General features: G+C 39.7%; 1 protein-coding gene across 2 annotated transcripts in view; it reads left to right on the forward strand.

The window, feature by feature from the left end:
• Window positions 1-12,294, forward strand: part of KCNMB2 (potassium calcium-activated channel subfamily M regulatory beta subunit 2) — a 296,461-nt gene extending 284,167 nt beyond the window's left edge. For both annotated transcript variants that reach the window (XM_051983195.1, XM_051983196.1), the window contains exon 5: window positions 10,442-12,294. In XM_051983195.1, the coding sequence (XP_051839155.1) occupies window positions 10,442-10,726 (285 nt within the window). In that variant the 3' untranslated portion in view covers window positions 10,727-12,294. The remainder of the gene's footprint in view (window positions 1-10,441) is intronic.
• Window positions 12,295-21,010: the final 8,716 nt, after the last annotated feature.

Consider the following 21,010-nt stretch of genomic DNA (forward strand, 5'->3'; position numbering starts at 1 on the left):
TGTAGCACTTAATACCATCCATCACCATCATCATCATCTTTTTATGTCCTTTCATGTCAAACACAAGTCAGGCAATGCCAGAGTCTGCTTTGTTTGGAGGATCTCAGCTTCTGAACATGATTTAATACCAGTAGGGAAAAATTAGAACCACAGGAAAATAGAGTTCTAGTCAATTATATCACTTTTACAGATGAGGAAACTGAGATTTCAGCAGAGAATGTGAGTTATCCAAGACTACACAGATTGTTAAAGAAAGGGCCATGGAATCTCCTGCCTCTCAATTCAGAGTTTGGTTTTGATTCTATAATTATATTCCATTTCTTATGGGGTTCTCACTCAATGTCTATACTTTGTGAGTACAAATACACCAAGACCAGCTAAATGAAAATATCTATAGATCCCCATTGTTGGTAACTTTCTTCAGATCCACAAGATACATCACTACTTTCCTTTCAACTTAACAGATCTTTATTACACATCTACAATGTACCAAATGCCATCTGAGGTGTTGAGGATACAAAGATAATATCTAAACAGCCCCTGGCCTCAAAGAACTTACACTCTTTTGGGAAAAAATAATATTTACCTATGTAAGTAAGTGAGGTAGCTGGGGGACACCCTAGCGCATAGAGTATACAGCCTGAATTCAAATCTAGTCTCAGACACTTAATAGCTGTGTGCCGCTGGGCAAATCACTTAATCTTGTTTGCCTCAGTTTCCTCTTCTGTAAAATGAGCTAGAGAAGAAAATACCCCAAAAAAAATTGAAGTCAGGAATCACAATCTGAAATGGAACAAAAACAATATAAGTAAGCATAAATTATATATACACATTCACTTAGGGAGTAGAGCTCCAGGCTAATATAGATTGTGAACAATGGAACAGGGGTTCCATAGGGCACACCGAAAGGACAGAGAAGAGTGGGATAGGTGTCCCAGAGAGATGGGCCTAACACGGATGAGTCTGGAGCATCAAGGATAAGAGAGATCCAGTCTGTGACACCTTGGAAGTGAGAATTAGAGATTCCAACTGGACCTAGACAGATCAGTAAATCAGTATGTCCTTCAGTGGCAAAGGTTAATTTGATTTTCCCAGCTCCACAGCGTACAACCTGTGTGATCTTGGACAAATCACTTAACTGCCTGGCTAGCAATTTCCTTGTGTTTAAAATGAGGGCATTGGACTAGATGATTTTTAAGGCCCCATTTGGCTCTAAATCTATGTACCTCTGATCAGTTCCTGATTAAGAGAGGGACAGAACAGGTGGGAAATAACCACTCTGAGAAGGAGGACACAGAATTGTCCCAAATTTGACCCCCATAAGTCTCATACTCCAAGTGGAAGTGCTTATCAAGGAGTAGCTGAGACCATCTGGAAACCAAATCTTTTGGGGAGATGCCAGTGGTAGGAAGATGTCCGCTCAACCATACCTCTACTGAATGGGTTTCAAGAATGATGTATTTCTCCAGAGAGTATAATGGGGGGTCAAATGGCAAAAAGAACACTACAGTGGACACCCAAGAAAGGAAAGTAGAGGGAGGAGGAAAACAGGAATTCTAGATTCTAACATTCTACCAAACTCAATGGAAACATATCAATTATTATTTGATTGAGTATTGTCATAATCAGCAACAGAAAATTAATTTCCTTGGATCTACCTGGTTCAGACAATTGCAGGTGTTTAAGCATCCTTAGGTACCAAAGTCTTTCATCTCTTGATGTTAATCCTTTTCTTTTGCTCCCTTTTAAGTACCTTAACATGCCAGAATGTTGTAATAAATGTGAAAATGTGTAAGCAAACAGAGCAAGGATGGAGCGTGCTCTGGATGGGGCCATGTGAGGATGCTGGCAGGACCGTTAGTGTGTAATTGTGGTATGATATTGTTTCCCTTTGCTCTGCCAAGAATTTTAAGCAGCATGGCTTGGCAAATAGTAAAAACTGAAAGGAGAAATAAAGTAACTTTAAAAAACAGATTCAAAGCTGGAAAAATGCTGATAGAATGCTAAAAATCAGGAGAGATGAAAGAAAATGAGACTCCTGTGTACTGGAAGACCGTCTAGCCATCACTCAAATCAGAACACAAAGTTTTCTTCTCCAAATCACCCCTTCCCTCCTAAAGCAAACATTGTCAGAAATCTGAAGAATTCACCCTTCTATGGACCTCGTTAGAACGAAAACAAGACAGAGTCCTCAGAGCCATAACCAGGGTGGTACAGCTGGGGCTTTGCTCTAGAATGCCAGATTTTAGAGAGCACATATAGTAGCATGGTCAACATGCTTCCCCTTGTTAGCCAAGCAGCTGCTAGCATTGCAGCAAACTAGCCCTCTAGGCTAGAAACCATCGATTGGCTTGGGGTACACTTCCTCAGCCCTGGTACTCTCTCTCCCACCTGCCGTTCCTGGACAATGGTACAAAAATTCCCAACTACAATTCTGCCTATATTTCTCTTCATTCTATACTTCCAAAGATGGTTTCCATCTAATTGTCCTCTCTACCTTCACCCTTCCAGGGAAGTCTGGGAAAGAGTACAAGACTTGGGAATCAGATGAGCTGGCTTCAAATCCCAAATCTGTTGCTTGTGATGACTATGAGTGAGGCACTTTTCTTTTCTAAAACATTTCTTCCTATGTAGAATGAGAGGATTTAACAAGATGCTTTCTTAAGTCCCTTCTGGCTCAAAAACTGCTCTGTTTGCTTGTCTCAGTTTCCTCATCTATAAAATAAGCTACTATAAAGAAGGAGAATAGGCTATTAACTGGAGGTCATTCAATGATCCACTTAGTAAAATTCAAATACACTTTTCACCATAAAAAGTTTTTTATTAAGAATTCTACGAATTTAGTTCTTTAAGGTTTGTATATACTTTATATAAAATATTTCATTCAATCTTCAGGACAGTCCTGTAAGATAGATGTAATGATTCTCTCCTTTTTACAGATGAGGAAACTGAGGCTCATTAGAATAGTGATGTGCTCAGGATCACACAGTTCACAAGTGATTAAGGCAAGAATCAAATCCATTATACCAAACCTCTTTTTGATAAGTCATTGTCATCTTGTCCAACTCCTCATGACCCCATTTGGGATTTTCTTGGTAAAAATACTTGGTGGTTTGCCATTTCCTTCTCCAGCTCATTTTAGAGATGAGGAAAATAAGGCAAACAGGATAAGTGGCTTGCTCAGGGTCACACAGCCAGTAAGTGTCTGAGGCCACATTTGAACTCATGAAAATGAATCTTCCTGATTCCAAGCTCAATACTCTGAGCACTGTGCCATCCACCTCTCCTTTTTAAGAGGCTATTCACTTACAACCTTACAGTAAAACAGATGGAGTTTGCCTCCAAAAAGTACATTCCATTCTATCCCCTCAAAATTACAACAGGCAATTTCAAAGTCTCTAAGCAAATAGCATTCAGAGTGGCTGAGTCCACCTGGAAGTAGAAACAACTTCAACCACTTTTAAAAGTGAATGGGAGGAATCTGATTGCTGGGCCAAGAGTGTATTATGGACCCAAAAGGAATCATGAAATCTCAGGTGGCCCAGAAGGACATGGTGTGCAGGACTAGAGAGGGAACAGTCTTACAAGTAGTCTTCTACCTTCCATTCTGGTCATCACAATATTCCATTTATAGATATGTAATATCCATAATAATAATATAATAATCGCAGGGGTCCTCAAACTTTTTAAATAGGGGGCCAGTTCACTGTCTCTCAGACTGTTGGAGTGCTGGACTATAGTAAAAACAAAAACTTTGTTTTGTGAGCCTTTAAATAAAGAAACTTCATAGTCCTGGGTAAGGGGGATAATCATCTTCAGCTGCCCCATCTGGTCCGAGGCCATAGTTTGAGGACCCCTGAGCTAGAACATATAATATCAGGGCTAGCTAATATTTACATAGTACTTTAAAGTTAGGAAGGTACCATACATTATTTCATTTGATACAACAATCCTTGTGAGTTAAGTGCTATTATCATCCCTATGTCATGATGAGGAAACTGAGTCACAGGAGTGAGGTGAATTGTCCAGGGTCACACAGCTGGTAGATGTCTGAGGCAAGATTCAACTTCAAGTCTCCCCGACTCCAACACTTCATCATTTGCTCCACCTCCCTACAAACCTTTTTTTAAAAAATAATTCAACCATTTCAGAAGAGAATGGTGGAAAAGGACTGCTTTTAGTCGTTTCGTTTTGTTTTTAACTCTAGAGATCTTCCGATGACACAGAACCCCATTGCCAGGGAGGTTGTGCTCATAAACTCTCCCAGCCCAAAATTGGAAAAGGTCTCCATGGATTTGTTATCTAAATTGGCAGTAAGGGGTTGACCTTTCCTAAATACAACTCTTTAGGGGTTTTTTTAAATCTCCTTGAATAAAAATCTGCAGGGACAGAAGCAAGATTAAAAAAGGTAACTCCAAACTTCCCCAGAGGCTACTTCTGTCCCATCTGTCCCCAGCAAGCATCTAACTGGACTGTTTCCAAACACTGCAGAAGGAAAAAAAAATGTTTGTCTCAGCCAAGAAGATCAAATAGTCAATGGTTAGTTTTTAACCATATGTTCTTAACTCCAGTAAAATGTAAGCTCTGAGAACTGGAAGGATTTTAGTTTTGTGTTCTTATCTACAGTACCTAGCATACAGTAGGCATTTAATATAAGCATTTTAATTCATTTGAATTTAATTGAATCTCATGAGAAACTAGATCCTCGTAGAAGTGCCTTCAGGCCCCCAGCTCCAGAATGATGCTGTAATTGTTGTGCTTGTTATTTTTCCTTATTCTCTAAGAGGACTAAGACATCAGGGAGGTGATACCATGACATACAACTACAAGTGAGTTGGATTTAAGTGGGGAATGGCCATATCCAAAGTTGCTTTCCTCTCCAGAGCCATCTGGGTCCAATGGACAGATACAGATCAGGATGACTAGAGATGGCCCTGGATGCAAAAGCCCCCAGCACTGCTCTGGCTAACCCAGCCTCCTGGCTACTGTTTCTTCTCTATATCCTTAGTTGATTAACAGACATTAGACTGAAATCTCCTTGAGAGCAAGGACTGTGTTTTGCTTTTCTAAATTTTACACAGAACTTAACACAGCACCTGACACATAGTACAATTGTTCATTTATGTCCAATTCTTCGTGACTCCATCTGGAGTTTTCTTGCCAAAGATAGTAGAGTGATTTGACCATTTCCTTCTTCAGCTCATTTTACAGATGGGGAAACTGAGGCAAACTGCATCACACAGGATCACACAGCCAGGAAGTGTCTGAGGACAAATTTTAACTCACTGGCACTCTCTCCACTGTACCACCTAGCTGCCTCCTAGGGCACAGAAGGCGTTTAATAGCTGTTGGCTTTATAACTGTTAAGGTTAGAATCAAGATACATTAAGATAGAATACACCTCATGGAATGTGTTTCTGCTGACCAAAAGCAAAGTGCTCAGCATTCATTCTGGCCCGATAAAGGGGAGATCCTGCTGGTGAAGGTCAAGCCCCTCCATGGGACCACAGTCCCTCGGCCCCACCAGGAAAGTCACTGGAAAGAGCAACCAAAGCCAGCACTTTCTCCCCCCAGGAAGCATGCTATAGTGAAAATAGAATTAGCCTTCAAGACTGGAATACTAGGGTTCAACTCCCACCCTCAAATATATCGACTGTGATTTGGGGCAATTCTTTAAGACGATAGGTTGAAAATCCTGCTTCAACATGTTTTGACAGAGTTTTCTCTCTGAGTAGCCCCTTACATCAATAAAATTAAGTATCCTGACCACAAAGGAAAAAACATCTTTTTTATCCTTGAGCCTACAAACTATAGGATAAAATTAACTATGGTCCATGCTATGGTCACAAGATGTTTATGCCTAACCCACAGGCTTATCTCATCACTTTATGGTTGATTCAGAGGGAAAAAAAGAAAGGAAAAATTGTTTGGCATTGTGTAGACTAGGTTGAAAATCCTGCTTTAACATGCTTTGACAGAGTTTTCTCTTGAGTAGCTTCTTACACCAATAAAATTATGTATCTTGATCACAAAGCAAAAAAAAATCTTTTTTATCCTTGGGCCCACAAACTATAGTTATATATAACTATAACTATATATGTATATATAATTATATGTATGTGTATAAATATATATAACTATATTTAAAACTATAGTTATGTATAATGGTGGTCCGTGCTAAGGCCACAAGATCTTCATGCCTAACCTACAGGCTCATTTCATCATTTTATGATTGATTCAAAAAAGGAAAGGAAAAATTGTTTGGCATTTTGGAGACTAGGCAGAGGATAGGAAATGTTTTTTTTCTCATCTATTCAAAGAAGGGGAAGACATCAAGGAATACACAAGTAAAAAGTAATATTTTCTTGTTAGAAAAACATAGAATACTTAGCTAATCTGCCTTTAAAATTAAGAAACAGGAATGTGAGATTTGATTCAGTAAATATAATGAGTGCTGTTTCCACCTGATAAGGCAGTAGTGTCGAGCATCTTGCTAACTGAAGTGAAGGGGGGGGGGTCTATCCCTTATGTTCAAAATAGTATATTATGACCAATTGTTAAAGAATAGAAGAGAAGAGGAAAATAAGAAAGATAATGGCAAAAGAAAGGCAAAGGTATATTAAAAGAGGAGGAGAAAGTCAGAAGGGGAAAAAGGGAGAAAGAGGGAAGATATAGGAATGGGGGAAACAAGAGACAGAGGACAGGAAGACAACAGAGAGAGAGAAAAAGATGAAGACCTAGAGATGGAAAGACAGAAATAGAGATAGACAAGAAAGAAAAGGGGGGAAGGGAGGGAAGGAGTGAAACAGGAGACAGAGGATAGACAGATAGAAAAAGAGAGACAGAGACAGAGAGAGGTGGAAAGATAGAGAGAGATAGAAATAGACAGAAACAGAAATACAGAAGAAGGGGAGGAGAGAGGGAAGGAGAGAAAAAGAAAGGAAGAGAGGGTTAGAGAGGGACAGAGAGAGAGAAAAAGACAGAGAGAGAGAGAAGAGGGGAGGGGAGGGAAGGAAGGAGGGAAAAGGGAAACAGGAGACAAAGGACAGATAGAGAAAGAGAGCTAGAAAGACAGACATAGATAAAGACAGAAATAGAGACAGAAAGACAGAGCCAGACAGAAAGGGGGGAACATGAAATAGAGGACAGACAGACAGAGACAGAGAAAGAGATGGAGACAGAAAGAGACAGAGAGAATCAGAGAGAAATAAGTGAAACAAAAAAAGTAGAGCTTCTCAAGCTCATGTCAGTTGAATTAAATATTTCTTATCTTGCCCTATTGCTCATTTGGGCCACGCTAACAGCGACAGATCACTTTTCTGTGGAGAGGTTCATTAACCCTCTCCATAGGTCTTGGGGATATTCTTTAGCGTTCACCAGGAAGCGTCCACTCTAAATGGCCTATTGGATGCAGCCAACCAGGGAAAATTGGACTTATCTTCTAAAAGTGATACAAAAAATAAATTACCATCACCCCAAGGCTAAATGAAAGTCAATTCAGAACCCAAGTTATTCTTCCCATGAAACAGTTAAAACAACCAGTCAGATGTCTGATTTTTGCCTTTCAACTTGGTTGCTTTGACATTTTAGGATCCTAGAACTGGAAGAGATCACAGAGGTCATGCGGTTCAACCCCTTTATTTTACAAGTGAGAAAAGTAAGGACCAGTGAGATTAACTGATGTGCTGATACCAGGCAGGCAGCAACAGAACAAGGTTGCAAGTTTAAGGCCTCTGACTCCCAGTCCAGCTGTCTCTTAGCCCAGTCATGCATTGTCCTTGGCCTGTAGTATAGCAGAATGAGAATTAGACCCAAAACCCCGGATTCTACAAGCCTGCCGGTAACACTAATTTACTATGTGACCTTGGACTTCCTATCTCTGCTCCTCGTTCCGCTTACTTGTCAAACGAGGGCCTTGGACCACATCATCTCAAAGATGTTCTCACGTGCCATGATTTTCCATTCAGCTGGTGATGACTGGAAAGAAAGAACCAAATACCCCCAAGTGACAAAAAAGTATTAATTTTGAGAGATGTGAATTAAATCAATAGCCAGAAGGCAGACCTCTTATATGACACGTATTTTTTTACCTGAAATCTTAAGCATTTTAGAACAAAATTATCTCCTAGAAATTCTAACAATAGAGATGCTAGTGTTAAAGAATGAATTAGACACTGGTGTTGCTTTATAATAGCTGACATTTAAATAGCATTTTACACACAATATCTGATTGAATCTTCAATATGTGAGGGCACGAATAATTACACCCATTTTACATATAACCCAGAGTTCAGGACTACCTAAATTCTGGACTCAATGTGAAGTAAATTCAATCTGAGGGAAATGGCCTGAAGAATCAAGATTCTTTAATGCAGAAAATGTACTCTGTGAGATTTCTGAATATGTTTGTGTCTAGTTTTCATATATGTAGAGAATAAGCACTTCAGTTCCTACAAAAACACACAAGGTAACAAATGCATATAGGGAAAGGAGAGGTCTTATTTTGCCCCACAGAAAATGTAGAATGTGCACATTATTTTCAAACACCTCGAAAGAGATCCTGAAAACACTGGACACACTCTTGGTAATCCATACTCTCTCCCTGGAAAGGAAATAAACTTGGGTGTCAAGATAAGATTTTGAGGGGCTCTTTCTTAGTATCTTATAGAGACCCTCCCAGGTTTTTAGGCTTCAGCTAAAAGACAAACAAAATGTGGGCCTGTTGGACAAGTACTTCCTTTTCTATCAGACTTCCACTGTCTGAGAAACTCCCAATAATAGCAAGGAGCAAAATATAATTCTTATTTTCCCTTTGCCCAAACAAGTGGTCCAAGAATCCAGAAATAGAGAGAACAAAAATCTCTCTCCCTTCACTCAGACTACCCACTGCCCACTGTGGATGGACTAAGGATCCTGAAGGAGTAGGTGTTGGAGAACCAGACTTTCCTCTCCCCCACCCTAGCACCTATTGCCAATTCCCACCAGGGACTGAACAGTTGGATACTGATTTTGTCCGCCCTCCCCCACCCTACTGGAGAGCTGAAGATAACCCAGAGACCTACTCTGCTCCAGAACTTTGTAACCACCAGCCATTGGTGAGGGATACAGCTTTCTAGTGATACCGAAGGTCTACCAGATCTCGTTACCTGTTATGTGCAGTTATCTCCCCTATTTTCAATGGCAATTGTTTTCAAACAGAAGCTGCCTCATTTTTCTATTTTGTAACTCTAGAATTTAGCGATATATTAGGCACATGGTAGGTACAGGTACCAGGATTGTGATTTAACCAATGTAGGAAACTTCTGGATGGGGAATCTTCTTGAACAAAGGCAGGTCAGCTTCTTCTCTGAAATTTAGAGTGTTGCCTAGAGGATTCAAAGATGCAGGATCCTAACTCTAATGTTGGTTCTATAGTGATAGGATCCCAGCTACTTCAGAGAAAATACTTAATGGATGCTTTTCCACTTTCTTCCTATGTTCTAAGCTTAAGTCCCTCACTGCTCCATCCTACCAAATCATCTGAGGGCTGCTGGAAACACAGGCACTATTTTTGCCTTTTTAACAATGGTTACATCCATACTTTGTAGGAAAAAGGTCTCATCCCATGTTCTAAATGTTATCCTAAAAGCTCATTCAAAAGAAGTTATCAAGGAAACCTCCTGGTTTAATCTCCTCTCGTTATATAGTGATGAAGAATGTGAGACAAAAATTCAATTATACATTCAACCAGCATTTATAAAGCTCCCACTATATATAAAGCTCTGTGGTATATGCCAGGTATACATAAACAAAATCAAAACAGTCTTTACCCTCAACAAGCTTACATTCTCCTGGAAAGATATAACATATATACCATTATGTAAATCAAAATAATAACAGTTAACATTCCTGTAGTGCATACTAGGGGTCAGGCACTGTGACCCCTAAGCACTTTACAATTATTATTGTTTCATTTGATACTCAGAGCAGCTTTGCAGTGTAGGTGCTATCCATAAGCCCATTCTATGGAGAAAGAAACTGAGGAAAGGGGGTTAAATGACTTGCTCAGGATCACATCGCTAGAAAACATCAAATTTGGCCCCAGTGATCTATCCACTGCACTACCTAGCTATGTTTATGTGTATGTATATATTGGAAATATATGTAGGAAATTTTACACACACACACACATATATATATGTATGTATATATACATATATATATATGCACATAGATCTATCCCACATATATACATACAAGATATTTAGATAAGATAAATAGATATACAAGAAATACAGAAACAGATATACAAGACACATGCAAAATAAATGAGAATAATTTTCAGGGAGCAGGGAAAGGTGGCTCCTGAAGCCCAGTGCTGTCAACTCATACAATCAGGCAAAGAATGGGGGTGTGGGAGGAAATAATGCATTTCAATGAGCTTCCCTCCATTTCCCTACAGTGTTCTTACATCCCCAAGTGTGGCAAGAACTTCGAAGAGTCTCTGTCCATGGTGAATGTGGTGATGGAGAATTTCAGGAAGTACCAGCGCTTCTCCTGTTTCTCTGACCCCTCTGGCATCCAAAAGAACGTCATCTTAACCAAACTCTACAGCTCCAACGTGCTGTTCCACTCACTCTTCTGGCCCACGTGCATGATGACTGGGGGGGTGGCCATCGTTGCCATGGTGAAACTCACGCAGTACCTCTCCTTGCTCTGCGAACGCATCCAGCGCATCAACAGATAGAGTCCGAGCCAGCCGGGACAAGGTTTTTCTTTGACGTGCAAATACTGGTTTCTCTCATTCTTCACCAAAGAACCTTAAGTTTGTAACGTGTCGTCTATTATGAGTTTCTTAATCGATTCCGATACATAGAGCAATAACGCAGCTGCTGTTTGATAAGTGATGTTTCTATTCTGTAGAAGACGTGGTGGAGCATCCCCACAGTTTGATGTTGGTTGTTTTCATCCCCTTGGGTTTGTTGGTCTGTTCGTTTGTTTGTTTTTTCTGGTGACACTAGGACTTCTTTCTTTCCTTCCACTGAGATAGGATACAGTGAATCATTTGTCAAGCTTTGTCAATGAATGTGGTGTGGTGTATTATGTGTTCGGAGTCATCATCTCTCTCAGAGACATCTCTGCAATGTATTGTGTCATTCGTTGTTTACCGAAGCTGCAGCCAAAAACAAACAAAAAAAAATCCCTTTTCTTTTTCTCCAAACCGAGCCCTCTAGCAAGAGATGGGACCAGGATACCTTCAGCAAGGGTATTCATCATTTTCCTTGTATCGCTACCATATCACTGTAAAGATGAAATAAAAACGGTCACCTATTTTTTTTATTATTTTTTACTCACAACAATGTTAGCTTTTTAACAGGATTGAAAATGGAAGAAGCTCTGTTCTCACTTGTCATTTTCTTGTTAACCACTATCCTTTAGGGAGACAAAGAATAGCTTTGATCCCAGTCTTAGACCTGCTAAGAGGGGAGGAGATGATACCAACAAAGGACTGCCTGTCCTAAGATTTGAGTGAACGGTGACAGCCACCTTCATAAGACTTGACTCGAGTGCACCCATATTGACCCTGGAAGTCTCCCTTCCTATTAATTATCACCATCTCTCAGTGGAGCTGTTCAATAGCATCCACTATTCTGGACACTAAGATCCTGGTTAGTAGGCAAAATTTATTGGAGTGCTTTTTTTTAAGAAAACTAAAAAGTAGATGTGTTAGGAAGAGATGGTAGAAGATTTCTAGACAGGCAAAAGAATGTGATGTCTCTTACTTGATCTGTTTTTTCTGTGGGAATCTTAAAGCAATGAACTCAGAATGTTTCTCTCCCTGCATATTTTATTTTTCTATTTACAGTCCCTTTCTTTTGTTATATTTTATAAGCAGTCGAGATCTTTTTTTCTTAACTGACACTTGAACTGAATAACAGATTTGAGATTGTTTCTATTAGCACCCTAATTAATTACTGTGTTCTGGGAAATCAATAAGAGATTGATTCTAAATGAGAATGTCCTGCTTCTCCCCCCCCCCCAAGCCTCAATAACCAAACAGAGGGAAAACACCATCTTCAATCAGTCTCATCCATATTTAAGTACTTTTTTGTAATATAGTATTGAAAAGTTTTTAGCTAATACAAGGTTTTACAAATCATACTTGTGAAGTGAACAGTAAAATTAATCTGATGAGGTGGAAATTAATCTTCAATCTTGTAATCCATAGTTTGACTTTTCTTAAGCAAATAAACCCCTGAGGTATAATCAAGGCTCCGATGTATAATTAAAAATAAAAAGAAAAAATCCATTAAAGCTGCTAGGTTTGAATAGCTCTTGTGTTCTGAGTTTGCAAACAAATGTTTAGCCACTGAAAAGTCCAAGAACCTATAAATTTATGGCATTGACTCTTTTTTATGGTTGTTTAATAAAAGTCCTTTGAATGCATACACATAACAATGTTATAACTTAGAATTTAAGGACTCAAGGTAGGTACCACTAACAGTACCTAAGACTAGAAACATGAAGCTCACCCTTAGTTCACTAAGGAATGGGGTAGGGAGAAGATTCCCTAGGACACAGAAAATAGAGAAAGTATTTACTCTACTTTACTGTAGTCCCCATCTAGGCATTTCCTACTTTATTTAATATTCTTGGTATTTTTTAGTAAGCTTTAGTGTTATTATTGCTGAAGGATTACACATACATAAAGAACTCCCTAAATTTATCACCCTGGGTAATATTCCAGTTGTCCCATCCTAGTTGTTGCTTTGATCTGTATGTATACACACACACACACACACACACACACACACACACACGCACACACACAATATTGTAAATAGTTGGGAAATCAGATTGAAACACTTTTATCACACAGAAAGGAAAACATAAGTGCTGATAGGTGAGAAATTTTAATGTCTCTAAAACAGCAAGAGGAGTTCAAAAGAGTACTTCTGAAGATGTCCCAAGTACCAGCTGTGCTCTCCTACAAGTAGACCAAGAGTGAATAAGATGTTGATGATACTGAAAAAAGATGTCTGCTGTAAGGTTTTTTTTTAACCAAAAAGCTCTCCAGCTTGTGCTTCATGTCAGTATGAACTGATCTCCAGGCAATGAATGACACCAAAAAAGAAAGTCCAGATGAACTAATATAACCTTATTCCATTACTAACCCCAAGGGAACTCCTTCATCTTTGAGGAGCTAGGTGTGAGAAATAGTATGGATATAGTAAAAGAGTAGCTTTTTATGCTATGGAAATAGCCATTGTCCTTGATATAAATGTTTTCAGTCAATCACCAAACATACATTAAGTACTCACAATGTGCCAGACATTATGTTAAATGTTAAGGATATAAAAACAAAATTTAAATTTCTGTCCTCAAAAAAGCTTGCATTTCTGTGGCATCTGATAGATAAAAACATACGACAAGAATATTTTAAAATTGTAAAAGAGTTAAAAGAAATTAAATCAAATAATAAATGAGAATAAGGGTTCTAGTTTCAGTTTTGCCTCCAATTACATCACCATGGACCATGGTGTCTCCATCAGTAAAATGGAATTTGGCCATTTGGCACAGTAGAGAACTGGCTTCAGAATCCAAAAGATTTTGTTCAAATCCTACATCAAAAACATACTTACTAGGGAAATCTAGGCAAGTCTCAATGTCCTTCATGAAACCCTCTTAAGATTATCAGTCAATTGTAAAAAGAAATTAATGCTTTCATTAATAGAATTTCCTCTCGTGGGCATTCCCTATACCAGTGAAATCAAGGGGGGAAAATGGTCATCCTTGTCATCTATACCCTTTTGTTCTAAACGTCCCAACATTTTAAGCGTGTGTGAGACACTCTAAGGTACTTAGTCTGTACTTAGACCTAGGAAGGGTTGTGTCCCATTCTCAAACACTCGCCTAAACTTCAGGGCACACGGTGTTCATTTAGCTCTGCCAGGAGCAATACCTGGACGTCCTCATGATTCCATAATGCTGACTCCCCCACATGATTCAGAGAGATGTCTCAGATTCCAAATTACCTCCATCATTCAGTCGGCACATCCTATCTAATACCTCATTGATTTCCACTTTCCCAGATGCAATCATATCAAAAACCCAGGGGAAAAATTGTAAATACACCAGTGACTGTTAGCAAATGGTGGTAAGAAAAATGAGATGGATCTCAGAAAAGCCGCTGGCCAAATGTTGGCTGACTGTAATGACTGGAAGAAGTAATGACAAAATTGCTCTTAGGCTGAGTGGCTGACATTTGGAGGGCCAGAATGTGCCCCCCCACACACACACACTTTCTGACGACAATGAAATCAAGCAGTTGCACGTGACACAGACACATCATGTACGTATCTTCCTATGTGCTGGCTGTAAACACTCCCAGCATTCCCGTGGGTGACGCATCTTGACATTAAACTGAAGACTAAAATCATCTCAGTGACATTAACAGGGAGATCTGTGGGATGGGAAAACAACTTGAGTAATTGGATGAAGCCAGGTTAAAAAAAAAATAATTAGAAAGGAATACTCAGCAATAAACTTGGAGAGCTAATATTCGTTACCCCTGAAAAGGAAGTTTCTCACATGTAGTTTAGGCAATAAAATAGGGGAGGAGAAAGAAGGGAGGGGTGGGAATGGAAGCTGGAGAGGGTTCTTTCTGTCCTTAGGACTCACTTGGTTCCTTTTTATCTTTATTGGAATTTAACAAATTAAAGTGAGATTCTGTGCTTGGGAGCAGCTGGTAACTGCTGGTGGTCTTTACATATTTTAATCTAGGATTTCACTTATACAAGAAATTCCTGAGGAAAGAACTCTACCAATATGAATTAGCAGCTTGGTCTCAGTTATCTAGAATACTTGCTCACACAGGGTCCCATGTGTCAAAAGCAGGGCTTGAATCCTGGTCTTCCTGGCTCTAAAATTAGCCTTCAATTCACTATCCCAGCACCTTCTGGACATTATCTAGTATATACCCAGATTTATAGACAGGAAAGGGAATTAGGGTTGATTGGTTTATTATCTCAAGACTTAGCATTGATGAGAGTCTAGGAAATCTATTCTATTTCCAAACAATGAAGAGATGTAGGAGAGAGCAGCTTATACTCGTTTAAAGTATAAGACCTTCAAGAACTCCACAGTGGTTTTCAGAGCTATAGTTAGCAATTCTGGAGCCTCCGTCAAGCACAAGGTTGAATGGAATCAGTGAGGTTGACAAGGAACCGGAACTTATGGGAGAAAGACTTCAGCATTGCTGGGGAGATTGCCACCAAGGGAAAGCTGGGGAAAGGAGGAGATTGTCCTTCAGCTGTGAAGATTCATTGTTCAGGGACAGTGGAGAATTAGGAAGTGTGGGAGAAAAAGGAGGTGAGAGCAGAAGTATGACCCCGAGTTTCAAACACCCCAGAGCAAAACCCCAGTCAACTCACTCTAATTATATCTATCAATAATATATCTCACCCAAGTCTCTTTGGCTAGAATCAATGGGTAGACACCATCGATTGCTATATAGTTGGGTTGGCCATATCGTTCAAATGCCAAATGTACACTGACCAAAAAGACTATATTATGAAGAGCTCACACAGGGCAAGCATTCACAAGGTAGTCAGAAAAAGTGATATAAGGACATTCTCAAGGTCTCAAGAACCTAATGACATGGGAGACACTGATACAAGACTGCCCAGCATGGCGTGCCCTCATCAGAGAAGGGGCTGTGCTCTATGAGCAAAGAAGAAGTGAGTTAGCTCAGAAGAAACACGAGATGCACAAAGTTAGAAAGTTCACCCCAAATGTTCAGAGGGACTTTTTGTAGCCGACTGAGCTTGTATCAGTCTGATCAGCCCCAGTCAGACACACCAACTCAACTGGAACCAAGTGATTTTGTTTTAGTCCTCTTCAAAAACAAACAACAACAACCAACAACTATAATAAGAAATACTGTCAAGAGAAAAATAGAGTGCCGGTCTTGAACAGAGGAAAATGGAGGTTCAAATTTAATTGGACACTTCTTTGCTGTGCATCCCCAGGCAAATCATAACTTCCCAAGTGTCAGTTTTTTCATTTATATTAAGTCCCTACCATTTACATTGTGGTAATTTACCATTTACATTAACATTGTGCTAGGTATTGGAGATACAAAGACAAAAACTAAATAACTACTACTCCGAACAACTTTGTATTCTATAGACAAGAGGAATAAACATTTATATAGCACCTACTGTGTGCCAGATACTGGGCTAAGTGTTTTACAAATATCATCTCATTTGATCCTCAAAACAACCCCAAGAGGTAGATGCTGTTATTATTCTCATTTTACAGTTGAGCAAACTGAGGCAGACAAAGCTTAAATGACTTGCCAAGGATCACACAGCTCAACTCAGATCTTCCTGAGTCCAGAACCAGAACTCTATCTGCTGTACCACATGTATTTATAGCAACAGTAAAAATGCAAAACTTTCTCCAAAAAAACCCGAGGGTCACCTTCTCCTCTTTTCCCCCTCAGTTTTAGAATGGGCTCATACTTAAGGCAATTTTTACTCAGCATTTGTCACTTTGTTTTGCTGAGGAATCAAGTGATGCTGAAGGGCAAGAGTGTGAAGAAGGAGTGATACATGAAAAAGGAATGAAGGGGAGGGGCAAGAAAAATGAGAGATTGTGATGGCATGGGGAAGGGGTGCTAACAAGTTAGAATCAGAAGGGTCACTCAGAAGACCATCTAAGAGGTTGTGGAGTCTTGTGGAAAGCAGATTAGCTTGCACCAGATTTGAAGTCAAAAGCTTTAAGTTCAAATCCCAACACAGATGCTCATTTACCACCTAATTCTAGGCAAAGTCACTTGACCAGTCCTTAACTTCCTATTTTGTCAAGTGAGAGAGTTGGATTCATTTTCAAAATTTCTTCTAGCTCTCAATCCTAAGAGCCAAATGATCTTCACATGACCAGAAGAACTACTTCACGTCAGCCTTTCCAGGAAAAATTTCCTCACAGAGCCGTCTGAAAGGGCTATTTCAAACTCATGGAGTATTAGATTAAAAACAAAAAAGAGGCCATTGAGTCCAATCCTTTCATTTTTTACAAATATAGAAACCGAGGTCCAAATTCTGAACCATCACTAACAGTTGTGCCCTCTGAAGTGATCACAACCAAATGACCCCTAAAGGTGGGCAGACTATAGGCCACTAGTCCTGTAGAAAAATGGTCGCTGAGCTGTTGTTCCATGGTGGGAAAGCAGAGCCCATAAATCTATTGGTAGCAAGCTAGTTGTCAAGGAAAGGAACAAGGTAAGACCAGACTGGAGAAGAACTCAGCTAGCAAGCAGCTGTAAAAGTCAGGGAGGAGAGGAGGAAGAAGAGGAGAAAGAAAAATTCCATTGAGAAGTGACCAATTTTAACTAACTAGTCTTGGTTTGGTTTGGTTTTAAGGTGCCAAGTTTTTTTCTACCTTTCTCTATCTACAAGTACTCTTGGTACTCATCAAATTTTGGCACCCTAGAGCAAAACCCCGATTACCCTCATTGGTTTTGTTCCCATCACTTTTGCCCCCATTACTTAACACAAAGGAGATGCTTAATACATATTCTTTGGGCATTAATTGATTGATAAGCCTCTCCAGCTTAATTAGGCTGGTCTCTGAAAATAAATGAAGGAGTCAGTTTATCCTCAAGGTCAGGCTTAAAGCTTTCACAGCATGGTAAGGTCTTCAATAATATGATGCACTGATCTGGCCCTTGAGAGCCCAGGACCATTTCAATGCTAAGGTGAAGCAAGGAAGACATCACAGATACTTCAGTATGAAAAAAAAATTTCTCTTTGCCCAGAGTGGAAGTAAGGATGGTTTGCACACAACATGTCAAGAGGCAACATAATACTCTTATAATGGAGGCAAAGGAGCTGGGTTCAGATCCCACCTCTGCTAGTTCCTACTTATGTATTCTTGAACAAGTCGTTCACTTTCCATCCCTGAGACTGTTTTCCCTTTTAAAAGTGAAAGAATTGGATTTGTTAAATCTCCAAGATCTCTTCTAGTTCTAAATCTATGATCCAAGGAAATGATAGATCCTGGTGAGTAAATATCCAGATACCCAAATATTAGGCATTTGATCATGTCCTGTTAATTTGGAAAGGGTAGTTAGATAATGCAAGAAATAGACTTCCATGTGGAAGTCAAGGATACACATCTTCATGTGTTCAGATGTGGCCTCAGACACTTACTCATTTGCATGATCCTGGGCATGTTGCTTAACTCTGTTTGCCTCTGTTTCCTCATCTATAAAATGAGCTGGAAAAGGAAATAGCAATCCATTACAGTCTCTTTGCCAAGAAAACCCCAAATGGAGTCACAAAGAGTCAGATATGATTAAAATAACTGAAAAACAACAAAAACCTTGAGGAAATCTGAGAGCAACTAAGTTTCCCCTTTCAATTTGATTTTAACTGACTAGGAAATTCTATACAAGTGTTTAACCTGGAAAACCAAAGACATAAGCTCTCTTAAGAAGCCTAAAGGAGGAACTGATCTGGTTCTGCTAATCCCTAAGAGCACAACCAAGAACAATGGGTAGAAGTTGGGAAAGGGGAGATTTAGGCTTGATATCAAGAAATGTCTCCCAAGAGATCTGTCAAGAAGAGCTGCCCCAACCTCATAGGACCATAGAGTCAGAGCTGGAGGGGAACTAAAAAAATCATTAAATTCAATCTTCTCGTTTTTTTGGCTGATGAAGAAGCTGAGGCTTAAATGAGTGAGATGGATTTCCCAAAGTCACACAGGCAGTAAGTGACAGAGCCAGGATTTGAACTGAGATCCCCCCATTCTATATATTCATGCCCTTTCCACTATGTCCCATTCCCCACTAGTTTTCAAGGAACATCTTGATAACCACTTGTTATGTTAAAGAGGGGGTTCTTGTTCATGTCTGGGCTGTATCAGATAGCTTCCAAGGCCCTTTTCAGTGCTAAGATTCTGGGATTGTCTTCCCATCTGGCCCATTCCAATAAGATTTCCAGCCTCTGAAGGTCCATCCAATAAGATTTCCAATCTCTGAAGTCTCCACAGAAGCATTACTCACCATCTGCAACATCGCTCACCATCTGTGATGCTATGGGTACTTCCACCTCCAAACATCCATATAATATCCTCACTCAGTTCAGTCCAAACCCATCAGCCTCCTCCTGGTTTCAGAGTAATCAAACCACAGTCCTTTTTATCTGTTGGGCTTGAAAGCCAGCAGTTTGTACAAGGCAGCTGCAAGCTCGAACTGTTTGAGATTGCCCATGCTGAGCGAACACAACACGCCCTCACTGTGCACCCCCAGAACACAGCGCAGAGAGCACAGGGGCACAATTACTAGGCTCTGTCTCTGAACCAAAAGCCTTCAGCTGCCGGAGCCAACCTCTAGCAAACCCAGGAAGTAAGCAATGAAGAGGAATCCGTAGCGTGAGCCCGAAATCCCTCATTTTTAGACACAAATGACATTTTACTTAATTCAACAACTATTTATCGGATTCAGAGATGGCTAAGATGTTATCAGGAGAAACCAGAAAGCTACCTCCAGAGTAGGAATTTGGGGATCAGAAAATCACAAGCCTAGATCCAGAAGAGATCACAGAGATAAATTAATCCAAGCACCTCAATTTACAGATGAGTTGATAATGGTTCAGAGCTGTAAGGAATCCCCGAAACCATCTAGTTTAGCCTCATTCAATAGAAAAATGAGAAAACTGAAGCCCAGGAGTTTGAAAAACTTATCCAAGATCATAAAGGTAGTAAATTTTAGAGGGACAATTTGAAACCAGGCTTTTCAACTGCAGAAACAGGGCTTTTTCCAGCCCTGTACATTACAAAACTTTCTGATTCAAACAGTAGCACACTCAGCCTCATTATCCCTCTTTCTGTTGCATGGACTCCAGGGGTCACTCAACTTAAATTTGGGTCCCTATGGGATAGCTGGTTACTTTTCTCCTGCAGGATCTAGGGGTAATTTTGAGGGGGTTAAAGGTTTTTTCGAATGTTAACAGTTCACAAGTCCCATTGCTGTCTTCTTCCACTGATTATCAATTAATAGTAATTAACCAACCAGACTTAATTAGTTTTAGAAAAGGGTATTTACTAAAATGGTATAATAAGAACATTTGACACAAAACATCTCCCCAAACCAAGGGCACACCTTCTTAGACATGCATACAGAATTCAAAGGAAAATGTCCTCGAGCTCAGAGAGCATATGTGGCAAGGAGGTAATTATGTCTCCTGATTGCCACTAGTAGATTTCTCATAAAAGTATCCAGAATTACGGTATAATTTTCTGTTGGACTCCTCTTAGAGTCCTCAGGCTGCCTTTCCTCAGGACACCTAGTTTGTTCTTGGCTCCTAATAAACATTGCCGTCACATGTTCTAAGACACTGTTAGAATAGCCTTCCATCTACCCTCTGAAGTTCACAAGGTCATTTTGGAGGACAAAAAGGATGTAAGGGAAGAGAATACAGGGACCTTTCTCATCCTCTTTCTCCCCATAATTTCCTCCAAGGGTCTGGCTGGCCTACTCGCTATTTTAGGCCAATCCACCACTTGAATACTTTAATTCCAGACAGACTTACTATTTTATCCAAGAGCCACAGGGCATGACTGAGCCTCTTCAACCAATTCTAATATACTTCGCTTGCCAAAGTCATTCATTTCATCCAGTGGCTTTCATTCCTCCTAAATTGATTAGAAACTTTCCACAGTCAGTTTAACACCTTTTAAAAGACTGATGCAATCGTAGCCTTCTCACCTGATATAGGTATCAGCATCTTGTTAGGTGCTTTGAGTGAGATAGGATCATTGATTGATTTATTGAGCTTGCCTTCTATATAAAATGAGCATCATAAAACTTTTAGTCCCTAGCTCCCTGGGATGGAAAGAGTTTTGCCCATTTTACAAGTGTTACAAATTTGAGTTATTGATCAAACTGGGGGACATAGAAACAAGAATAAAATAGTCTTTTGCCCTCAAGGAGCTTACATTCTACTGGACAAATCTAAAGTGAGGG

The sequence above is a fragment of the Antechinus flavipes genome, chromosome 3 (genome assembly GCF_016432865.1).
Source record: "Antechinus flavipes isolate AdamAnt ecotype Samford, QLD, Australia chromosome 3, AdamAnt_v2, whole genome shotgun sequence".
Taxonomy (NCBI): Eukaryota; Metazoa; Chordata; class Mammalia; order Dasyuromorphia; family Dasyuridae; genus Antechinus; species Antechinus flavipes.